This window comes from Apus apus, chromosome 5, assembly GCF_020740795.1.
Source record: "Apus apus isolate bApuApu2 chromosome 5, bApuApu2.pri.cur, whole genome shotgun sequence".
NCBI classification, from domain to species: Eukaryota; Metazoa; Chordata; class Aves; order Apodiformes; family Apodidae; genus Apus; species Apus apus.
The window spans coordinates 8893500-8916552 of record NC_067286.1 but is presented as its reverse complement, the minus strand read 5'-3'; the positions used below and the strand labels follow the sequence as shown (position 1 = coordinate 8916552).

Genomic DNA, 23053 nt, shown 5'->3' with positions numbered 1-23053 from the left:
CCAGGTGTTCCTGCTGCAGCAGGGGGGTTGGAGTCAGTGATCTTCAGAGGTCCCTTCCAACCCCTGTGATTCTATGATATTTGGAGAACTGTAGCATTTATCTATCCCCATTACCAACTAGCTTGTAGAACAAAGCTGTTCAATTATCACAATAATTAAACTGTATCACTAAGAAGCTTTTCCCCTCCATTTATAAATGTCAAAGTTATTAAAATACCTTCTTACAAATAGGCAACAGAAACCAAGATGCAGCATGCTTGCTCAAGGTGAAATTAGGAACATCAGCTGAAAAGTCAAAAATGGAACCTGGATCTTCTCACTTTTTAATTTTGAGTCTAGCAGCTTTCCAGTTGCTTCTCGTGAAAGCCTGCAACTCCACAGAAGGGATGCAGAGTTTAATAAGCATTGCTTAGCACACAAGCAAGATTTTGATCCATTAAACAGATGGTATGGCTTTTTCAAATAATCTAGTTATAAATGAGTTAATTAAATAATTGAGAAATTATTGAATTCTGAGAAAGCTGTCATCTGTCCAAATGCACCTGCTCTCCATGAGGCAACAGGCATATTGCCACCACGTGTGAAGTACCAGCTGACACAACGAGCAGAGCTTTGCAGAAAGAAAGTGGTACAGACAACTCAGACAACTGAAAAGCCGTGTCACTGTGCTTGGCAGCATAAAGAGGTTGATGAGCATGAATTCTTAGATAGTAAAACAAAAAAATCCTTTTTTTTTTTTTTTTTTTTAAGAGGAGATCCCAGTAAGCCTGAAACACCACACAAAAACAATTAGCATCTCTAATAAGAAAAAAGAAAGTTTTTTTTTTTGAGAGGTGTGACAAAGCTGGAAAATCCAAGCAGAAAATCCAAACAATGGTATTTATGTACAATAATAAATGATTCCTATGGTAAAGATGTGTAGTAGTGTTCCATACACTATGTAATATACTCCATCTTCTTGTGGCATATACATGTACCAGTAATTGCTATCAAAGTTAATAGCCTCTTTTAACTCTGAATTCTGCAGATTTTAATCTTGCTGTGCTTTCTTCTAAAGCAAACTCTGCAGCAATCTTTTATTATCAAAACAGCATTTTATGTATTATATAAGGACTTTAATCTGATAATTATTTGAATGGAGACTAGCAGAATAATTAACTGGATTAAAAGAAAGCTCTAAAGTAGTTTGAATGTGCTGGAAGTGAGCCCATGATATTTAGGCTTTTCTAGCCACTTGCAGTAGGCAAAGCAAATTCAAATAAAATAGTCTCTGTTTGCATCCTTTATTGTGACAGCAGAAATTTCTACTTTTTAAGATGTACAATTGTCATCATTTGCCATATTTTTGGGGGATTTTATGCTTGCAGCAAGTAGAATCTACATTCTCATTGTACTGGATTTGCATTTTCTTTGATTAATTTAGCTACGTCTGTATCTTATCTCCTGAAATTATTTTCTCCAGAAAAATCAGAAGAGCTAGTTTCTTAATATGAGGCACTAAAGAGCATTCTCTGCTTTAAAAAGGACAGTGAGAAAACTTCTGTTTAGCTGCTCCTTTCAATCCACTATGAAATGAGAAGCTCAGATGCTGGCAGTCTAAGCTTGAAAAACAGACCCATGCACCAACATCCAAACCTTGGGTGGTATCAGGAGACAATGCAGTTCTCCATTCCCATAAAGGACATTTTTTTCTGAGTCCTGTCCTCTTTCAGTACAAAGGGCTTCAATGTTTTGCTGTCCTAGACTGCTTCTTGGCAAAGCTCTTTTTTTAATTGAGGTTTCTAGACCATGTTAATTCTGGAGCTCTGGCTGTTTAAGCAAAACATCCTGCCAGGCTAAACTGGCAGATGAATTGACATGAGTGATTCAGTGCTTCTTCCACCTTGTAACCTAGAATATGTGGAGGAAATATATTGCTTTCAAGAATTACTCTACAGTTCCACGTGCAGAAAACAATTGTCCCATGTTACAGATGGCGTAACAATTTGTTTCACCATCTTTAGCTGGAGTATTCCTCAATAACATAGGATGTGTCCACATTAGGGATTCAGCATTGGAGGAGGGAGGGGGAATGACTCTTTTCACGGTAGCTTTGCCTTGTATCTGTACTTGGAGCCTGGTGGTGTTCCCTTGAATGAGACACACCACTGGTGATGGTGTTTGATGCTGTTTTCCTGCTGGTGGAACCAAGGCTGAAGCCAGACTCCAGGGTTTGGCAATGTGGAGACAGGGCCCTCCTGCACTTAGTGCTCTAGGCTTGCCTGGTGCCTGCCTTCAGCTGGCAACTGGCTTGAGCTTCACTGCTGGTAGCAGCACAACGGGGATATGCAGGTTCTGTAACCAGAATGGTGGGTGCAGCAAACCCAGCTCCTCTCATTGTGCAAAGAAAATTGGTAATGCAGATTTACTTGTCATGTCTGTGAACAAGTTACTCTCCCTGAAGTTAATGTGATTTCTGGAGGACTAAGAGTTTGGAAAATAAACAATGTTAAAATCTTTGTATTTTTCTACTCTGAACCCCCCCTCCCTCTTTGTAAGCAATTAAGTCCCCAATTTTGAGATCCAAGCAAAAAACCAGTATTGTATTGTGCATTACAGGATAAATACAGTATAGCAATTACAGTTAATTGCATATGAGATTCTCAATGAGACCCAGGATGCAGCAAAGGTGACAAGCAATTTAAGCCACTGCACATTTCGGTGCCAAGATCAATTGGGACATTCCAAATCCTGTAAACATTAATACTAATTAGTAATCTATGTGTCACTGTGCATCTTTGACTGATGTCCAGCATGTACTGTCCTGTTGTCTTTTGCTACAGAGGAAAGACTTACTACAAGATCTTTTAAGAGACACTATACAGCACATTTCTAGAGAGAGAACAAAATACTTGCACATAGATGTGCTGCTGCTGCCAGCAGCTCCAGCGTGTTTAGGCTGGCCTCTGGATGTCATTGACAGCATTAATACAGAATAATAATTAATTACTAGGCAATGCTAACTAAAACAGAATGAGGCTGAATATGAAGCTGTGTTCATAGCACTGAGCTTATTATTAAATTTGGCTCACTATTAAATGATGTTAGTACCAGGGGATTACAAATCCCTTCAGGGGTTACTCTGCAGCGAAATACCACCAGTTACACAGTATCTTACTACTTCTAAAACATAATTTCAGATGTATTAGGTTCATTCAAGCAATAAATAAGGAAAAGAGGATAAACAACCTTACTGGTGAGAGATTATAATTATGGTATATTGCATAGTTTTTTTTAAGAGTAGTTCAATTATAATCACCGATATATCCTCTGTATTGTACACTAGTGTCTGCAGGTGGGTGTACATAAACAGATAGGATGTAGAGAAGGGAACATCAACTTTGCAACATCCTTCTTGAACACTCATGGCTGCCCTTCCTTAGAACTGTTCCAAGGGGAGAACAACTGCTCTCCTTACCTCCCTTTCAGAAATACGAGTGTAAAGAAGATGCTGGCAGCAGGCCCTTGTTCCCAGAAACACCAGTGGGATACTGAAAGAAATGGAGTGGAAACACTGACCCACAACTTCAGTGTCTTCTCCCCCACAAATTGCTCAGGGGGATTGCTCTCAGATCTAGGGAATTCCTTGGGTTTTGAAGAACTCCAAGAATCCTGCCACTTCTAAGGGAAAAACAAACATACCTCAAAGAGTAAAGTCATGGTAAATTTCTAGCCACTGGTTTGCCATCTTCTAGTCTCTTATATTTTTATTCTTGTTCAGGGGAAAAATACAACTAAAAATAGTAATGTGGGTTTCTTCTCAGCTCCCCAGAGACAGCTACAACCCACTTCCCTTGCTAACTGGTATGTGCTGATGGGACTTGCTAATTTTTCAGCTACTTCAGCTGAATGTTTTTAGGATAATGTTTTTGAACTCTTGGTACTTTTTTATTTGCTATCCAACATCTTTAGGCACCCACCAATTTCCACTACTTATCCTGGTCTCACAAGGCTCCCAAAAATAAATAAGGAAAATGAGACAAATTCATAATAATGACACTTCAGATAGCTTTACTATATTATGGAAAAACAGACATAAAACCAGATTACATAAACATTATTTTAAATCTTCTATTTAGAATCAGGTGCTTGTATATATCCTCATCTCAGGAAGTGTCTGTGATCCTATTTCCTTCATATTAACACTATTCCCACCCTTGGGTTGACATTTAACAACCTATATTTGCCTCACTAAGTTAGCGAAGATTACTTTTCACACTGTGAATATCTAACTGCTGCTGACAGTGCATAGCATTGAGGGGAAATTTGATCCCTTTCTTACATTTTTGAGGCAGATTTTGTTAATTTCTTGTTATAACACACATTTCTTGTTCAAGTAATACCAAATGGAATAAATGAGATGAGACCATTCAAAATGGATCATTATAATACTGAGATTAGTATTTTGAAAGAGAAGCAGTCATTTACTATATCCAACCACAAATTATAAGTCTTAGATTTTTAAAAATACATGAAGGGCTTATCTATCAAATTCCCACTCAGTTTCAGTGGGGTATGAGAAGTTCCACTCATGTATGTTTCCTTGCAAATTTTACTTTCCAAGATTATTTTGAGTAAAGTAGTACTACAGAAGTCATGAGGTCAGACTTAGTGGCTCTGGTTTAGCAGCTTTTGAAACCTGACTTACAGCAGGATTGAGCTGTGCCCCAAAGCTGAAGAAAATCAGATGTATGTAGAAAAAGGGAATAACGTTTTGAATGACTAAAATGTGAATATGAAGAAAACAGGAAACATTTCACTTGTAAGGATAAGATTATAGTCACTTAAGAAAAAAACTAACAAAAAAAAAAAGTAAGAAAAATAGAAGGGGAAAAGGACCATGCACTTCAAAGAGCTGCATGTTCCAAACTTGCAGACTTGTGAAAGTTGGGCTGTTAGCAGGTTGCTGAGTTAAGTTACCTCCCTGGTAAAGAGTTTCTCTAGAGGTCTTTCACATAGGGGTGAGTGGTTCATTTTCTAAGTTTCTTAAACATGAGCAAAACATGCATGTTGATGAATGCAACAACTTAATAAACAAATATATATCCTGAAAAGTAAATGGAGTCTGTAAAAATACATTGTTTAATCCCAAACATGTATGTGTGTGGGTGGGTACAAACTGGAGAACGAGGGCACATTACAAAGGCCTCTCCCTCCATGAAGCATCCTTAGTATTGTGCATTCCTGCTGCAATAATGGCAACAGGATTACCTGTACAGTAGTCCTTTCAGTTTTGGTTTCAGATGGTATGATGCTGAGATGTGCATCTGTGATGCAGCCCAGGCCATGAAAGTCAATGTTTGAAACTCTTACACCAAAAAAGGAACAGTAAATGGCAAAATGCTGGGCTATGCAAAAGAAAACCAGAAGTTACCCTGTTAGCACAATCAAATGCTGGCTAGAGCATGGGGTGGGATTTAGGTCTGAAAACACAAAACCAAGCTTGCAAACAGATATCATGAATATATTCCATAGCTAAATGTTCAGATTAAGCCCAGCACAGAAAGAGAGGTTTTGAAATCCTCCGTATGCTTTTATTTATTCCCATTTGAATTTGTATTCCATTAAATCTGTGCCTCTCAATTATGGCTTGCTGGCTGGTAAGAGGCACATTTCTATTTGCTAATCTACACAGGAGGAAAATATATTCTGTTTATTATTTATAAGAGTAAAGTGCTGAGAGGCCCTGACAAAGCACAAGCTCTTGTTGCCTGTTCACTATGAAAACAGAGCCACACTCAGGAAGATTACTTTCCACCTAAGTCCTTGGGCCCAGTCTTTTCTCTTGGCTGCTTTTTAGGCAGTTTCTGTTCAGTGCTTTAGGGACATCACACTTGAGACATGCCCTGCTTTCTCCATTGATTACAGACATGGGATTAGCTGGAATTTTAACTGCATATCAGTACTGAAAAGGCAACTGAAAGGGCAGGGGAGAAGGAGCTCTGAGACATTTCTCTGAGATTACTCCCCAGGGACTGGCACAGTTATGAAAGGAGCCTTAGATTTCCAAGTCTCCAACTAGTAATCTATTCAAGTCAACTAAACCGTACTACTGTGTCTAAAAAACATTCCTGAGCCACACAAGTTTGTATTAACATATTTGATTCACAGGATTCACAGCCAGGTATCTCCTGTGCCCTTCTGAATGTTCACAGTCCACCTCAGCTGGGGCTAAATCCTCCCATTACCTTGAATCAAGTGTGTCAGCATCGTTCCTTTTGTTAATTGCTGAGTCAGGAAATACTCTGTAAAACTTGCTTTTCCTTCTTTTTTCCAAAGACTACCTAATAGGTAAAGAATAAGCAACATTTGGGTTTTTAAATTCAATATTGATCTCAGAAGTACTTAAGGACTTAGCACCTGCTGTCATTTACTGGAGGCAGCACTTCTTGCGACATTGTAAATGAGGTGGTTCCTTCTTAATCAAGATCTATTACGCAACATTTCTGTATCTAACATTTTTTCTACTCCTGTCCTAAGAAAACAATTTTTATTTATTAACAAAATTCCAGATTAATAACCCTGGCATGTGCTATATTATTTACAACGAATCCAAGCTCTTATACAAATACTCCCTTTCAGGCAACGCTTCTTTTAACATCAGCATTGTTATGATGGCAATAAACAGCCTGGAATGGCTGCCAGCCACGTCTCAAACCACTGGGACGGCTACAGAAAAGTACAAATTGCTCCTCTTTTACAGCTTTGGATGTTTTATACTGTTTTAGTCCATGGACTTGTGTATTTCCCAGGCACAGCTGGCTGTCCTTCCTCTCATGCATTCCACTCTACTCCTTTCCTGATTGGTTTATCACATTTAGTTAGTTCATGTGTCTCTTAGATAGCATTTTAAGGCACTAATTTTACAGCTTTCTGATGTGTTTTGCTTACTGAGAAAATAAAAAGATATTTTTACATGGTAAACATACTAAGTCTTGATGCAGTAGTGATGACTGGAGAAGGGCAAACAGTGGAAGATGGAGGCACTGCAGAGCTTCTTTGCCCCTCCATCTGCTATACAGCACGTGTTGTACTCTATACTGTTAATAGGGCTGGGGACAAGGAATGGAAAACGGAGAAAGAAAAGCAAAGGGAAGAGAAAAGGCTGAACTCCTTTCTGTACATGGTTAAATTTACCCTTGGCAAAAACATCTCACAAAGTCAGCAAGACCGTCCTGAGAGGAAATCCAGCATGGGAGACAATTAGGGATGCTGCTCAAGAGAAAAGGGCCTAGTGAAATAAAAGGCAGTACTGATTTGGAGTTTCAAATTCCCTAATTCCCCTCCCCTCCTCCCTGGCTCTCATGATTTTGAATGAATCATTAATACTGCTTCAGATGCTTCTTCCCTCCAAGGCCAATCAGCTGCTCGGCAGGGCGTGAAGCGGTTGTTCATTTGAACAGCTAAGAAGGGAGTGGAAGGACAGAGCTAAGGCTTTTCCAGCACTGCTGAAGCTCACATTTGCCTTGACACATGAGGAAGGACCTGAAGAGCCTTTCTCCACTTTGGACTAAGAGAAGTGGTGCTGTATTAATTCTGCGTAAACAATTCTGACTTGTCAGAAGAGATAATTTTCACGTTACGTCCAAACCCATAGTTTTAAAATTGGAGTAGACACCTCGTCCTGCTTAGTACCATGGCAACAACTAACACTGGAAATATTCTTCATAAGAGGGTGCAGAAAAAAGGAGGTAAAACAGCCAAACCACTGAAAATGTCAAGTCCCAAGACCTCCATTTTAACACAATTTCTGTTCCTCCTTTTCTTGGTGCACAGAGGCTTTAGAATGAGAGGTCGATCCTGAGATTGAATTTTAGATGTTCCTGGAGGTGAAAAATTGCTTCCCCCAGTTTGGAGAAAAACAAAAAAAAAAGGAGGTGGCTGAAGGTGTTTGCTGGTTCTATTGCTATTAAGGTCTGTTCTGGTTTCCAGCTCCCAAGGAAAACAGAAAAGAAGAAAGAAAAATACATCAAGGGGAAAAAAGTGCAGTTTTTGTTCACAGCGCTGGGTCTCACTTGTAACACTACACCACAGAAGGACAGATACAGTAATTACTATCAAATTGCTCTGCCAAACCTATACCTGTGCACTGCTATTCTGGGCACTGCTTCTAGCTATTTTATCGTCACTGGCTCAGTGAAATCATCTTGACTAGTCAAATCACTCTTTATAATACAACGGCAACAGAACAAGAGACAGGTAGAGAATGAACAAGGTGGGCAGGAACAAGACATTAATGTGCAAATGAGAGCAGATATAAAAATGTTACACCTGCAGCTAACAGAAGCTGGCAGGAAGGGTGATGCTGCTGCATAGGGAAGAGCCAGAGTGACAGGTTTTCCTTACTCAGTGAAGCCACGATGGCCAAGCTTTCTTTTTCCTGCTTAGCCACAGCCCTACTGTCAATGTCAAATTATGCTTTCTCAGGCAGGCATACAAAGCTATGAACCATCCAAAAAAAACCCACAAAAAAAAAAAGAAAAAGAAAAAAAAAGAAAAAAGAAAAAAAGTGATAAAAGTGATGAGTATCTGATGGGACCCCAAGACAGCCAACACATTGAGACAGATTAATGTTAATCTTTTTCTACAGTGAACTCCCCAAAGAAGCTAAAAAGGATTTTAAATTCAGAAAAAGAAAAAAAAGAAAAAAAAAAAGGCAAATTTTACTGTAATAAAAACCAGAAATATAACTTCTTCGGAAAGAGCTACAACAACTTTTCCTGTCTACTATGTCCCTGTAGGCAGGGCCTCAAAATCCCAGGTTTCAGTCCAGTTAACTTTAATTTCCAAGTGACAGCAAATCTGCTTGGTGCTGTCTTGTCCCTTAGGAACATGAGTGATGTCTTGCTCTTCAGAGGCTTGGCTGCCTCTTCTACTCCTCTTGTCCATTTCCTGAACAGCACAAGCAACAGTCTTCCTGCTCATGCCTGCTGCACCTGGAGGTTTCACCTGTCTTTCTTTGTGGAACAGCTATAAATGTAGAACAAACAAATCCAGCAACAACAACAAAAATGGTCAACCCCTCACCTTTCTCTTTACCAGCTAAGTTCAGTTTCTGGTCTCCATCTTCCAGTCCAATACTCACTTTCTTCATTAAACAGGATGATTTATCTCACAGTTCTTGACTGGGATGGAGAAAATTTTTGCTTTGACTCATTAATCATCATTAATATTTGGCAATTTAAAAAAAAAAAAAAAGAGGAAAAGTTTAAGTTAGGCTTTTGTTACCATGGATGCCTTAGTGGCATCTGCAAAAATAGAAGGATTTCCTGATGATATGATCTACTGCAGATGGGACAATCATATAATTAAAGAAAATTGGAGTTATTAGTTTAGATTTGTATCTTGTATTACCCCAAGGAAACTGGAAAAGTTAAAAAAAAAAAATTCTGATAGAGAATTTTTTCTTCAGAGCTTTCTGTATTTTTTAAGCAATACCAGATCTGTTTTCTTTTGTATTCGGTTGCTAATGGACTTAAAAGCTCTTTTCAGCAGGTAAGAATTGTCATAATGCCACTGCTGCATATCCTACATCAGCCCCACCACAGGGAATAGAATAGCACTCAGTGAGAACAGCTCACTACCTGCTTTATTTCCCTATAGCCAGGCTCAGGTAACATTTCTTTCCTTTAAGCTGTGCAGAGAGACCTCAGCATAAGGATTACTTGAGATTTTCCTATTTATGGTAGGCTTCCCAAAAAAGATAGAACAACTAGGTGTTACTTTTACCCATTAAACTTCTCGAGGGGGGAAAAACATTAAAGAAAACTTTTAAATAAACCCTTTTAAGTGGGTAAAACATCTGCTACAAATGAAACCAGAAGATCACAAGAATACTGGTCTCATTGATAATTTTCTAATTAGCATTGTACATTTCTTTCTATGTATTATGGTAGGATAATTCTTACTGAATTACAGGTTGCAATTATTTATATAATCTGATAGATAAAAAAACCAGCTTCTGTAATATCTTAATATGTATGAGTGAAACCATTACCTCTATAGGTAGGTACTTCTGGCAAATTACAAAATAAGCAGAAAGTTTTAAAACAGAACTCTAAACAGAACTTCAGATAGCTCTCATTGCTCAGATGTCCCATGAGATCATCTGTGTGTGAGTTGGGGCAACCATTAGGTGTTGCTTGATTAAACAGCAATACCATTACGTTCTTGAACTACACTAAATGTGAGGAAAAAACAAACCATAGTGTTGAGGTCAGAGAATTAAAAACACAGATGAATCTAAAATACTAGAAGTATGAGCAGTTAATAAAATGAGATGCTGCTTGAGAAATGGAGGGGGAACACCTAGATGAAAAAACAACACGTGAAACACAGGTGTGTACACACACAACCTGGAAAACAAATGGAGAAACAACACACACAGAGTACCCTGGTAGGAGTGATGAAGGCTGATGGACAAGCCTTTATCTGGTTTGCAAGAAGAGATTTTAAAAGATAAATATTTACTGTTTGGCTAGTAGTTGTTTACCACTTGCTGTATGGAGAAAGGAAACAGTTGATGAATTTCACAGAGAGTAAGACAGAATTATGAAATTTTGAAGAAACTTCCTGATGGAAATGTATTTCCAAGGGAAGTCAGGCAGGCTTTCAAATTATTCTCTTGTGTGTAAAACTAAACTAGTGGGGAAAAAAGTGAGAAAGTATACTGGAAGGAATGACCCTGTTTTAATTCCTAATTCTTCTTATTTTTCACGCCCTTTGAAAGTTTTAACTTCCAAATCACTACTGCCTGACTTGTTTTTGTTAGCATGGTGGATTTACACCAATAATCTAAGAGCTCCTTCTGACATACTATATTCTTAAACTCTTGCCATGTTTATCTTTGGTAGCCACACATCCACTGTAAATTGGCTGAAGACATACAGCCTCACATGCTGGTTTCAACTGCATCCACTGTATTTCTGAATTCCAACTAATCATAGGAAGCATACAGGATAAAAATCCTGTAGCGTACTTGGCTGCCAAAAGAAGGCAAAATGATTTTACTTTGCTAATGAATGTCTGAAATTTAAAAAAGAAAATGCAGCTGAACACACTGAGCAGCTTAAAACACACAAGATTCGGTGTGACTACAACAGCTAATGTATCAAATGTGCAAGCCACCAGCTGTTAGACATAACATTTTCTTTATGTGACAGAATTGGTTTTGTACTCTCCAAATAAATGGATGAGGTACTCACTAAACAGTCCTGCAGAACATCAAAAAAAAGATGTATCTTGTAAGATGATGAATGTTAGGAATTAATGATAAGTTGCAACTGGCAGCATTTGAAAGAAAAATGTTTCCATATCTGATTAATTATTCTAAATTCTTATCCCTTGAACTAAAAGTTTGTTCAAAATATGAAAAGGGCATAAAGCTTTAGACCAAAATAATCTCTCTTTATCTCTTTGGTCTAAATAAAGCCACAAAAGAGCTTAAATTAATGACAAAATATAGCAAAAGATGCACAATACAATGTTCTTAAGTACAGCTTTGCACTAAACCAGCAATGATCATTATTTTCAGTGGGGGAAGAACTCAAATCCAGAAATGTGGTTTAATATAAAGACATAAATTACAGTTTATGTTCAGCCTCTCCTTATTACACACCAAAGATGCCATAGTGCTGCACAGCCTCAAGACTGAATTTAACGAGATCAGCTGTTATGACAGCAATCATTTTGGACTTACTTTTCTAGGTCTCTGAATTGTCAGTGTAATTAAACTCTTGCAAATTAGTCTGGAAAGGAAATTTCTAGAAAGTTATCTGGGAGGGACATGCAGCCAATCATTTGTGCTGTGTTCACTAAATGTACGGATCACACAAAACCAACACAATTTTGTACCAGTACTGAAAAACATCATTATTGTAACACAGGTTCACATTTTGGAGCAATTAATGACCCATAAATCCATTACAGTAACACCTCTACTTAAGTGATCAGAGCTTTGTGTCTCCAAATGTAAATTGTTGCCTGCAGAAAACTTACAGATATTTCTTAGGAAAATATTATTAGCAAATTCTTTACCCTCTCACCCGTCTGGGAAGAATGTGCAAATCCCATTGAAATAAGAGTTATGACAAATGCAGTGATAAAATTTTTGTGGCAAGTACATCATATGTACAAGGGCTAAATTCAGTTCAAATTCATCAGCAAAACTGATACTTAAGATGAGAATTCAGGTCTAAGACAGACTGTATTCTATTTAGCCATCTTAATTCTTAAAAAGTTGATTTTTTGTCATTATTCTTCAGGTTATTTTCAATTATATCTATGTTTTGTAACTAACAATTCAAAAGAACCATTTTCTTTAACATTCACCACACATTTAGAAGAGACTAGAATAAACTGTGGATGTTTGTAGAGATAACTGACTTCTGATTCAGTTTGTATGTTATTCTAACTTCTAGAATTAGTACAGGAATCTGTACTGACTTCAGTAAATAAATATATATACACACATATATACTGACTTAATACATATATATAGTATATATACACACATGTATATATACACAGTAATATATATTTACAATGAATATAGTATGCAAGTAAACATACTTTTATTTCATTAAGTACAAAGGGGTGTAGTTGGCTTCAGTCTATTTAACACAGGCATGACACAGTGTTATGCTGTTGGTTCAGTGCATACTGTAAACAACAGACATTTGGTAGAATTCCCACATCAGTGAGAAATAAAAATGAAATGGAAGCCCCAGAAAGCTCTTGCTTTCCACACTGACACTGACTGTGGATGTAGAGGCCAAGAGGGTAAGAAGCCACCTTCCTCTTGTGCTTTTCTGATATGGTTAAACTTGCTCTCCTCCCAACAACGTCCAAGAGCAGCCATAGAGCAGCAGTGGCAGGAGTCCTGGTCAAAGGGACTACAGAAAAGCTACTCACGTTGGTCTTCTTGAGTTAGAGGCAAGTACTACTGCACTGAGGTTGCTTTGGACCACTGAAAAATGTAAAGTTACTTCAGCAGTGCAAGGATCTGTCCTTTGTATTTGATACGACTGTGCTCCAACCTGATAAAGGCTCAGGGTGAGATTTATTCTAAGAATGGTCTTTGTAGTCTTCCTTTTGTCTGGTTCTGAAGTGCAAATCATAGCTTAAACATCTATACATCTTTAGGTTTCCTGACAAAAGAATGAAAAACTATTACAGGAAAAAGTTATATGCAGTTAATTTAATTTACTTTTATTTAAAATAACTTAATTACAGCTTCAATCTGTAATTAAACACACAGGCAGCTAATCCCTTTTCTTTCAACATCAACATGATTTCTTCTTTTCTACACCCTGTTTTAAAGTTTAGATTTACCTGTTTAAAATAGATTTCCCAGAAAAACCAATCTTGAATGCCTTCAGTATGAGGAAAATCTCTGAAAGCCTGCTTGTTTAGATAAAATTAAACTAGCAGAGCATCTTAGAATACAAGCAACAGGAAAGAATTATTTTTACCTTCTGCAAACTTGTTCCTGACTTTTCAAAAAGTCAGGAAGTAAAAAGTAAAAAGAATACATATTTTTATTCTAAAATACATAACATCACTGTATTGTTTTTTTAACTCTTGAAACAGCACTTTGGTTCTTGAGACTCAAAAGAACTTGGGCCTCACACTTCCTTCATTCACTTGACATCGTATCAGTGAATGCAATTAATACTTGTCCTCCATCTTGTGAGGAGTTTTGCATTAGCACAACATACAGGATACTATCAATTTGGAGTGGCAGCATTTTACATTAATTTTGCAGGAGGAAAAAAATTTAAAAATTAAAATTTTAATTGAGAAAGCAATGGCTCATAATGAGTAAAATAAAAGTAAAATCCATGCTGAAAATTATTTCACTCACTCAAATCTTTTTCATGTCTTTAAATCCTGTAAATGATTTTTGCTTTCTTTTCTAGATAAATCTAGATGTACTTTGCATCTTGATGAAACTCTGCAGCTTGATACATTCCTTGTAGTTGGGGGGAGAGATAAATCTGTAAGTCATTTCAGTTACAGAATTTAAGAATATTCTCTTAAGAACTTACACTACTTACTGAAAAAAGGTTTTTGGTTGTAAACTCAGTTCTGAATTAAAGGGAAGCTTACTGGCATACTATTCAATTGGAAGCATCAGTTTCCTAGGGAGTGACCAGTCTTTCAGAATGATACTGGGGTTGGACTAGATGATCTTTCGAGGTCCCTTCCAACCCCTAGGATTCTATGATTCTAGGATTCTATACTCTCCAAGAAAACCTTGACTCCCACATTCCACTGGTTGCCTGTGAGGCCACGTTTATGCCAGTTGGACCTTTTAATTTCCTTGTGCTTTTATCCTACCTGAAGTTGAAAGCATACATCAAAAAATAAAGCACTGATTAATAAGATTCTTCAATTTTATTGCAAGACCACAACTGCACCTTCCATGTATTCTGTTTTAGCATCTATTAGTCAATTTTAAAGCACATAATTAAGAATATTTCAAGACCCTGGCTTATCCTCAAGTTGTGCAATCCAACAGAACAGAACAGGAGAGCAAACTTTACTTTTAAATTTCTCTTCATTATTCTGCAACAACATTAATGAAAATTCATGATTAATGGCCTAGACTTGTTTTATATCCCTTATCTTTGTAAGCATCTTTTCTTTCAAGTCCCCAGGTTCCTAACAGCTTCCTCTGACCTTTTTAAATTTTTTATTCCAAGTTTTCAAGGCTTGCATACTTTTTAACCAAAGGAAGAAAAATTCAATCTGTGCTTAGGAAATGAAGTTTTGTTTAAGGCACTCTTGGTGTGCAACTCTGTTATACTCTTCCTTTATAGAATTTAATCGTACTGATATTCAGCAATGGCCAGCAAACATGTAACTATGCATTTAGCCCTTTGTTTCAGTATCTAGCAGTCACTGGAAGGCAGCACAAATTGCTGCAAAGCTGGCAGAACACTACAACAAAAGGCAAAGCTGAAATTCATCAGGTCTACAAAGAGCAACCCCAGCCTACTGCTGCCATCGCTGGGAAGCTGCTCTCTTAAAAACAAAAGTTCACCAGAGAACAACCATTAAAAAATGCCCAAAGGAGCCAGCATCACCTACACCCAAGAACTACAAAAACAACTGGTGGTAAAAGCCTTAAGGTTGGTTTCAGAAATGCCTGAAACACAACCCTAAAGCAGTCAACCCAGTGACAATGCCAGTGGCATTCACAGTCACGTACCAAGCAGACTGAGAACAGGACACTGGCTCAAGCCACCAAAATACTTCCTTTTTCACTTCTATGCTAAACTCTAAACTACCCAAAATCAAAACCATGCAACTCTTCCTCTTGATTTTTTCCCATCAAAATATCCATCTTTTAAAAAAGTCCAAAGGGTGTGTATATTTACACACCCTTTCAGGCAAGCTTGATTCAAGCCACACCAATTTTTCAGTTCAGAAGTTGCAAAGTAAGTATGTTAGAGCAGTGGTCCACAAGGAAATGCAGTTGGTTTTGGTGTTAATTCCTCTTGTAATGATTAGTCTCTCCAATAAGCTTTTCAGTCTTCATGGGTTTTTTGTTTGTCTGTTTTGTTTACACATCAGTATAATTCTTCTAGTCAAGCAACTTCCATTCCTCATCTACAATATTTGCTTTATCTGGTGTCATGGGGTGATGGTGTATGACTTCGTTTTAAAATGCTCATACAACTAATATGTTTTTCACTTGAATATCTCTTAAGAGGTCCACACAATTCCCTCTAATGAATGTCTTACACGCTTGGTGTGCCCAGGCTTAGCAATTTACCCTCATAAAACCCATCTATAATACAGAATTATTATCAACAGTTTACAACAGGGAACGGAGGAATGAAATAGAAAATGATCCAGCTTATTAAGGTATCTTAAGTGCTTAAGGATGCCTATTGGGATTATGAAGGGTGCTCTGACATGTAACTCTTACTGCATTAATTGAAGGTTTTTCACTAAATGCCTAATTTGCATTTTTAGTTTTCTGAAAACCTTTAAAATCTGACTCAGTCATGTCCAGTGAACCAGTGTGTTAAACCCAGAACTCATTAGCCCTTATACTGATGCTCCAAGCACTGTGCAGTACTTCCCATAATACAGCAAACTGCATGAAAAATAAAGGTGCTGCACGTACCACAAACATCTGGTCCCTCCTGTCCCCCTCCCTCCTGCCCTCCAAGTCTGACCCACACACCAAATACCCAGAGCCACCCAGCCAACTGCATCAGATGTCAGGCAAGTGGGTCTCCACGGACCTGGCTGCTCAGTGCTGGGATTGTGGGGTGCCGTGAGGCTCAGCTTGTAGCCAAGCCTGGGTGTCATGCTCAGCAGCCCCTCTGCTCACTTTCTCCCTCCATTAGGGTTTGATTCCCCCCCCCACGCTACTCATAATGAAGCCAACATACATGAGTGACTCAAAGCAAATGTGCTGTAAGATCATCTGTACCCACCATGTAGTTGGGTTTGGGAAAGTAGCCACTTTTTTTTTTTTTTGCAGAACAACTTATTTAAGATGGGGAAATGCTTTAATTTCTGTACAAAAAGCTAACCATGTGTGTTTTCTAGCTGCACTTTTCACTACTCTAACAAAGTTGTACACATTTTTAGATGTCTCTTTTGTCTGTCCTAACAGGAAGAGGTTCAGTCCAGCTAATACATATCACCTTCACACAGGAAAAAAAACCCAAGTTTATTACAAGTACAGCTAGACTGAGAACAGCCCTGACAAGAAAGACTTGGGGGTGTTGATTGACGAAAAACTCAACGTGAGCTGGCAACATGCACTCACAGCCCATAAAGCCAACCACATCCTGGACTGCATCAAAAGTGTGACCAGCAGGTCAAGGGAGGTGATTCTCCTGCTCTACTTAGGTCTTGTGAGGCTCCATGTGGAGTACTGTGTCCAGTTCTGGAGTCCTCAACAAAACAACTTGGAGCTGTTGGAGTGAATCCACAGGAGGACCATGAAGATGGATCAGAGGGCTGGAGCACCTCTGCTATGGAGACAGGCTAAGAGTTGGGGTTGTTCAGGCTGGAGAAGAGTAGGCTCCAGGGAGACCTTGTAGTGGCCTTTCAGTATCTGGAGGTGACCTACAGAAAAGCTGGAGAGGGACTTTTTACAAGGGCTTGTAGTGATAGGACAAGGGGGAACAGTTTCAAGATGAAAGAGGGTAAATTGAGATTAGATATTAAGAAGAAATTATTTACTGTGAGGGTGGTTGAGACATTGGCACAGGTTGTCCAGGGAAGCTGCCCCCTCCCTGGAAGTGTTCAAGGCCAGGTTAGATGGGGCTCTGAGCAACCTGGTCTAGTGGGAGCTGTGTCTGTACCTATGCAGGGGGGGTGGAACTAGATTAGCTTTAAGGTCCCTTCCAAATGAAAACATTCGGTGATTCTATCTCTTGCCAAGAAGGTGCTTCCAGCATCAGGTTTTCTTCACACCCCTGTTTAGACTACTAGTGGCTGGCAAGTGAATGGATCACTTGTCAGGGCTTTTTAATGCCATTTTGCCATTGTTAAGTGAATGAGACTCACTATGCAAATGAAGCTGGATTTGGTCAGTGTACTGCCCTGTGACTGTGAATCATATGACTTCATTTTGGATGTCATGTACACTGTCTCCTTACAGCCCATATCATGACATCCAAGGTCCAGCCAGATAGGCACTACCTCATAGGCAGCCAGTTCACTGGAGCAATATATGTCTTTTAATCAAAGGAATCTAAGACAAGATAAATGAATCCACTCCTGACATTGCTACCCTACAGAAGCCGTTTCCAAGTCAGGGCTCACTGATAACGTGTTGCCTGCTGGACCCTCTGAGACTGGCTGCAGATGCAAAAAATAAAAAAAATGTTGAAATTGAGGCCAATAGGAAGATGCTGCCTGCAGCATAATTGCTCAGTGCTGTTGCACATTGGCTGGCGAAGGTTAGGGACCACTGCTCTGTGTAATTGAGCAGGTTTGCAACAGTACTGAAAGGCTGTTGTATAATAATGGTGTAAGCAAAACAGGTAGAAAGAAATACACAGTTATTTATTTATCTTTAAGTAGAGGTGATAAGATTTTTACAGAGCACACCATGATTCAGAAATGCTCCCAAACAGATGCCAGGTGTTGTTTGTTTTTTTTTTTCTTTTTAGCCTGAGGCTGATGGAAAAAAAAAGGAGGTAGCTTCTGAAAGAAATCTGAAAAGCTGTTGTTATCCAAGTAGCTGAGGTTAAAGTCCTAAATGCATTTCAAATAATTTAGTATTCAAAGTGAGTGCTGATTTACGTAGACATTTTTGGAATAATCACTTGATATACAAATATGTGATAGATCTTTTGGTAAATGAAAATTACAGAAAATTACAGGTGTCTCTCACAAAAATTACTGCTTATATAAAAAAAGCAATTAAATTTGCCTATATGAACATAACAATTACATTTGCCTAATTTTAAAGAATCCTTATCAAACACTGCATGAATCACTTGGGAGAATTTTTAAGTGAGCGAGAAGCCAGAGTGGCTGTAAATAGCACTGAATACAAGCAAAATCAATGTCAGAAAATTCCTCAGTTGTTTATTGAGATAGCAGATCTCTTCTCCCCTGTTTTTTTTCTTTTTACTTGTTTCCTCCAGGCCTTTTAACATACCCAGGCATTTGTCAGTTAAGTTGCAGACTGAAGGCTACTTCAGACTTCCTAAATGCCAGAAAAATACTTAAGAACAGGGTGCCATTAGACTGTCCTATGCTACATTATCTAATTTCTTCCAGAGAATACTGAAGAAGGGAATACTGTGCTGTGATGATCAGCTGATCTAACAGCAAGGCTTTCCAGTGCTGCAAACGTTTATCAACTTCTCTTTTAACTCTCTGAATTTCTCTTCATACTGAGCGAACTTAACTTGATGGTTTAAAAATAAATACAATAAACTCCTACTCCAAATTGCAATTTGCCTTTCCCTCCCGGCCAGAGACGTACAGAACATCATCAGTCGTTCAGCATTTTTGAGCAGCTGGAGCTCAGCTTGCTTATTAAAAAGCTTCCTGAAGGTAAAGTTTTAAAGTCAAGATGTGAAAAGGCAACCATAATCCAGAGGCACACACACGAAACCACTCAGCACACGTCTCGTCAGAACTACAGCCCCCACACCTGCTCCAGAAATGCAAGAAATTGCCTTCTTAGCTTGAGAAATAACAGACCTGGGAAGCTTACACCCCACCCCTCCGTCTTTGACAATTCAACCCCGAGCGCCGGGGAGGGCCAGAGGAGCAGAGGATGAGCCCCCTCGGCTTGTGACACTGCAGCGCGCTCCGGAGCCGGCAGCGCTGGGCAGGAGGCTCCAGGGCCGGGCTGAGCCGAGCCCAGCGCCGGCAGCACAGGCGGAAAGTTGCCGGCCACCCTGCCCGCCCCCGCCGTGCCGCCGCTCGGGCAGCCAACCCGGCTGCAGCGGAGAGGGCTGCCGAGCCTCGGCTTCTCATCTCTACCAGCCCCCGGGCGCTGGACGCCCCGAACGGAGACCCGGCAGCAGCGGCGGGCAGCCGAGCCCGGACCAGCGTCCTCCCCCGCCCAGACCGGGGCGAACCCCTCCGGCCCCGGGCTCCTTGGACCGCATCCCTGCTTCCATCCCTCCCCGGCCGCTCGCACCCCGGGGTAGCCCTCGCCGTGCCGGCAGGCCTCGCCCCGCGGCACCCGGCCTCCGAGAGATGCTCGGGGCTGCTCGTCCTCCTCCCGCAGCCGGGGGACGGGGGAGGCCGCCGGTGCCCGCGCTCAGCCCGCACCCCTAACGGCGGCGGCCGTACCTGAGTCGCTGAGGCGGGGCCGGGCTCTGTCCCGCACGTAGTCGATGAAATCCCGGCAGTTCTCGTTCTCCACCGCCCCGACGGAGCACAGCTCGGCCAGCAGCTGCAGCGCTTTCTGGCAAATCTCGTCCTCCCTGTCGCCGGGCATCGCCCCCCCAGCATCCTCGGCAGCGGAGCGGAGCCCCGCGGTCAGGCACCGCGCCGCTGCCCGCCGCCCGCCTGCAGCCGCCCGCGCCGCGGGGCCGCCGCCCGCATCCTCCGCCAGCGCCGCCCGCCCCGCCGGGCCGGGCCGAGCCGGGCCGGGCCGCCCGCCGCTCGCCCCCCGCCCCCCGCCGCCCGCTCCGTCCCGCCGCCGCCTGCGCGCCGCGCCGCTGCCGGGGGCGGAGGACGGGGGGGGGGGGGTCCCACCAGTTGCATGCGAGGGCGGGGAGGGCCGGCCCCGCCGCGACCGCCCAGCCGCGCTGGCGCAGCATCCCCCGCGGGGGGAGCGGGCGGGGGGCTCGGCTGTGCCTGCGCCCCAAGGGGCGGGTCCCCTCGCCCCTCTGCCCCCCGGCTCGGCTCCGTCCGAAAACGGGCGCGGAGGAAAACTTCGGCGGCAGCGCAAGGGCTGAGGAAGGACGGTCCTGAAGGCAGGTCCCGATGGGCAGCTCCTCGTCCTCCTCTCCATCACTGGCCAGGCCCAAACCTCCTCTTCGCCACTCCGCGTTTGGTGCTAAGGAACAGTTTGTTAGATACCCCGTGCTTTTCGTGTCTCACTGCCTACTCCTGTGCAGAAACGAGCACATTCACTCCGTTAATTGTCTTGAAATTACTCTCTATAAATAAGGTGTGCCCTCACGGTTAGAAACCTAGTGGAGGGGGCAACGTTAGAAATGTGGTGTGGACAGAACCATGTTCTTCAGCAGGTGCACATTTTGTCCTGAGCGATGTGTTAGAAAGAGTTGAAGAACTGATGAGAAATCTCCAGGCACCTTGAGCAGCAGCCATAGCTTGAGGGGAGGGCAGGAGAGCCTTTGCTGGAGGAGGTGGAGGCTGAGAACCTGTCTGCCATTAAACATGTTTATCCTGACAAGCAGAAGATTTGTAAGGTGCTGCTTTGCGTTCTGGGTTTGTAGGCAGGGAGGCTGGTAGGTGTCATGAGGGGGAAAGCTGAGAACTGGCTGCTCCATTTAACTTGGATTCCCCCCCCCCTTTACTCTAGTTTAAGCAAATATCAAAGGCCATGATGAGCTTGGAGAGTTCAGACCAGTGTGGATATTGAACCTGCTGTTGAAAGACTGGTGATGGCGGTTCTAGAAACAGTGTAGACAGCAACATCTTCTAGCAGAGGCTTTTTCCTCTTCTAAGGAAAAAAGTATATTGTTGAAATAAGTTGAAATGTATTCTGCAGATGGAGTGGATGTTAACAACAAAAGTTGTTTACCAAGTATAACTTGATGTTTCCTACTGCTGTGGCAGCATTGCTGCTGTCTCGAAGGCATGACATTTTTTCCTCTCACTTTTAACAGAAAAAATATGTCTGTAAAACATGGTTGTACAGACCAGGTATAATTCAGTCAGGAACAGGCAACTCTTTCATGCTGGCTTGTTATCAGGAATTAATACATGTTATAATAAAATGGGAGGTAGCTGTTACGGTCGTTGAGGTCGTATTTTGGAAGCCCAGAGATTTTTTTATGTCATATGCGTCTTCACATCTAGGCACAGGAAAGCTTCCTACTAGCCTCAATAAATGCTGCACAAATATCTTGGTGCTGGAAATACCAACGTGATTGGCTTGTTTTTCCAAGAGGCTTGTTCTTCCAAGAATGCAGGGAAGGAGGGAAGTGAGGCAATTCTTAAGAGGTCCTGTCAATCACAGCCCTTTCTCTGAAACTTAGGACCAGGCTTTAGCAGTACTGCTGCTCTTCCTACTTCATAGAAGAAGGGGTGAAATTGAAAGAATGTGATCAAACCAGAGATCCCGGAATCCCTTTTTGGGGAAAAAAAGCAGCTGCAAGACGACTAGTGAGTTACTCATTTGTACATAAGCTCTCTGGGGATGGAAACTTTTCATCTATAGTACAAAATCACATCCTGGACGATGCTGGCAGTATGAAATAAAAATGAGGAAAGACAGAGTAGCCATCAGAGATCACTGACAGACATCAGTGAAGTACATTCCAAGCAGTCCAGTGATCAAGTGTGACCAGATTTTAAATTACTGTACAATTTATGCATTATGACTCATTTAGGCAGATTGTTTGGCTATATTTTGGTAATTTGGCCCTGACCTAGATGGCTGTGCTGTTCTATAGCTTGTACTCTGTCCAGGATGGTCAAATATATCAACTGCAAAGTGATATTAATGCATTTACCAGAGAGGTTTTTTCATCCTGTGGGACCACAAGCCCATTGCTAGCCTGGATTCTAGCTTGCAGCAGAGTGAACTCTGGACAGCCTGGTGATGAAGTAGTAATTTGTTTATTTTTCTCCTATAACTACAACATCTCGCTTCATTTTTTAAATAGCAGCAATTTTAAGGTGTTGAGATGTTTGTAATGCAGATGGTGAGGGCTGGAAATTTTTCAGTCTGGAGTAGGCAAGACCATGAAATTGTTTGTACATCACTGCTAGTAAACAAAGGCATCTATTCTCAAAAGCTCTTAGCAAGTACTAAGTGCACTGTGTAAGCCAAATGCCCATGTCTCTTTCTGGAGATAACAGCAGTAAATGTAATCCACTGTGTCTAAAAGCAAATGCCACTTTTCCTTCCTGTGGTTGGTTGTGAAAACTGGTTTATATTTGCCATTTTGTTGTCATCGATTACATGTTTGTGTTCTTGCAGGCACCCCTAGTTGAGCTGAGATTACTCTTGTGTCAACTGCAGGTTTTGCCTGGTCAGGGGACTGTATTAATTATGTTTGAGATTCCTAGTGAATGCTGTACTTATCAACCTTGGTCCTAGAAGGGCACTGCATGGTCCAGTGGGAGACTCCTCTTAACCTTATCTCGAGAGTTACAACTTATGCTGACCATAAGTCTGTTTTTTTCTGTTTAGCTTAGAGCCACCCTCCTGCAGTACAGTCTGCTCAGAAGAAAAAACCCCAAGCCTGCTACATGGAGTCAGAATAAGTTTAACTGTTTGACCTACAACGGTTCTGTCATCATCAATTGACACGTTCTTCTTTCTTTTCTTGAAATAAAGCTTTTCCCCAGTGTTCTGGCAGTAACACAGGGGTTG

The 23053-nt window shown here is 41.0% G+C and overlaps 1 protein-coding gene across 4 annotated transcripts in view; it reads right to left on the bottom strand.

The window, feature by feature from the left end:
• The window catches only part of SYT9 (synaptotagmin 9), a 67556-nt gene extending 47565 nt beyond the window's left edge, over nucleotides 1-19991 (bottom strand). For all 4 annotated transcript variants that reach the window (XM_051622216.1, XM_051622214.1, XM_051622215.1 and 1 more), the window contains exon 1: nucleotides 19831-19991. In XM_051622216.1, the coding sequence (XP_051478176.1) occupies nucleotides 19831-19978 (148 nt within the window). In that variant the 5' untranslated portion in view covers nucleotides 19979-19991. The remainder of the gene's footprint in view (nucleotides 1-19830) is intronic.
• Nucleotides 19992-23053: the final 3062 nt, after the last annotated feature.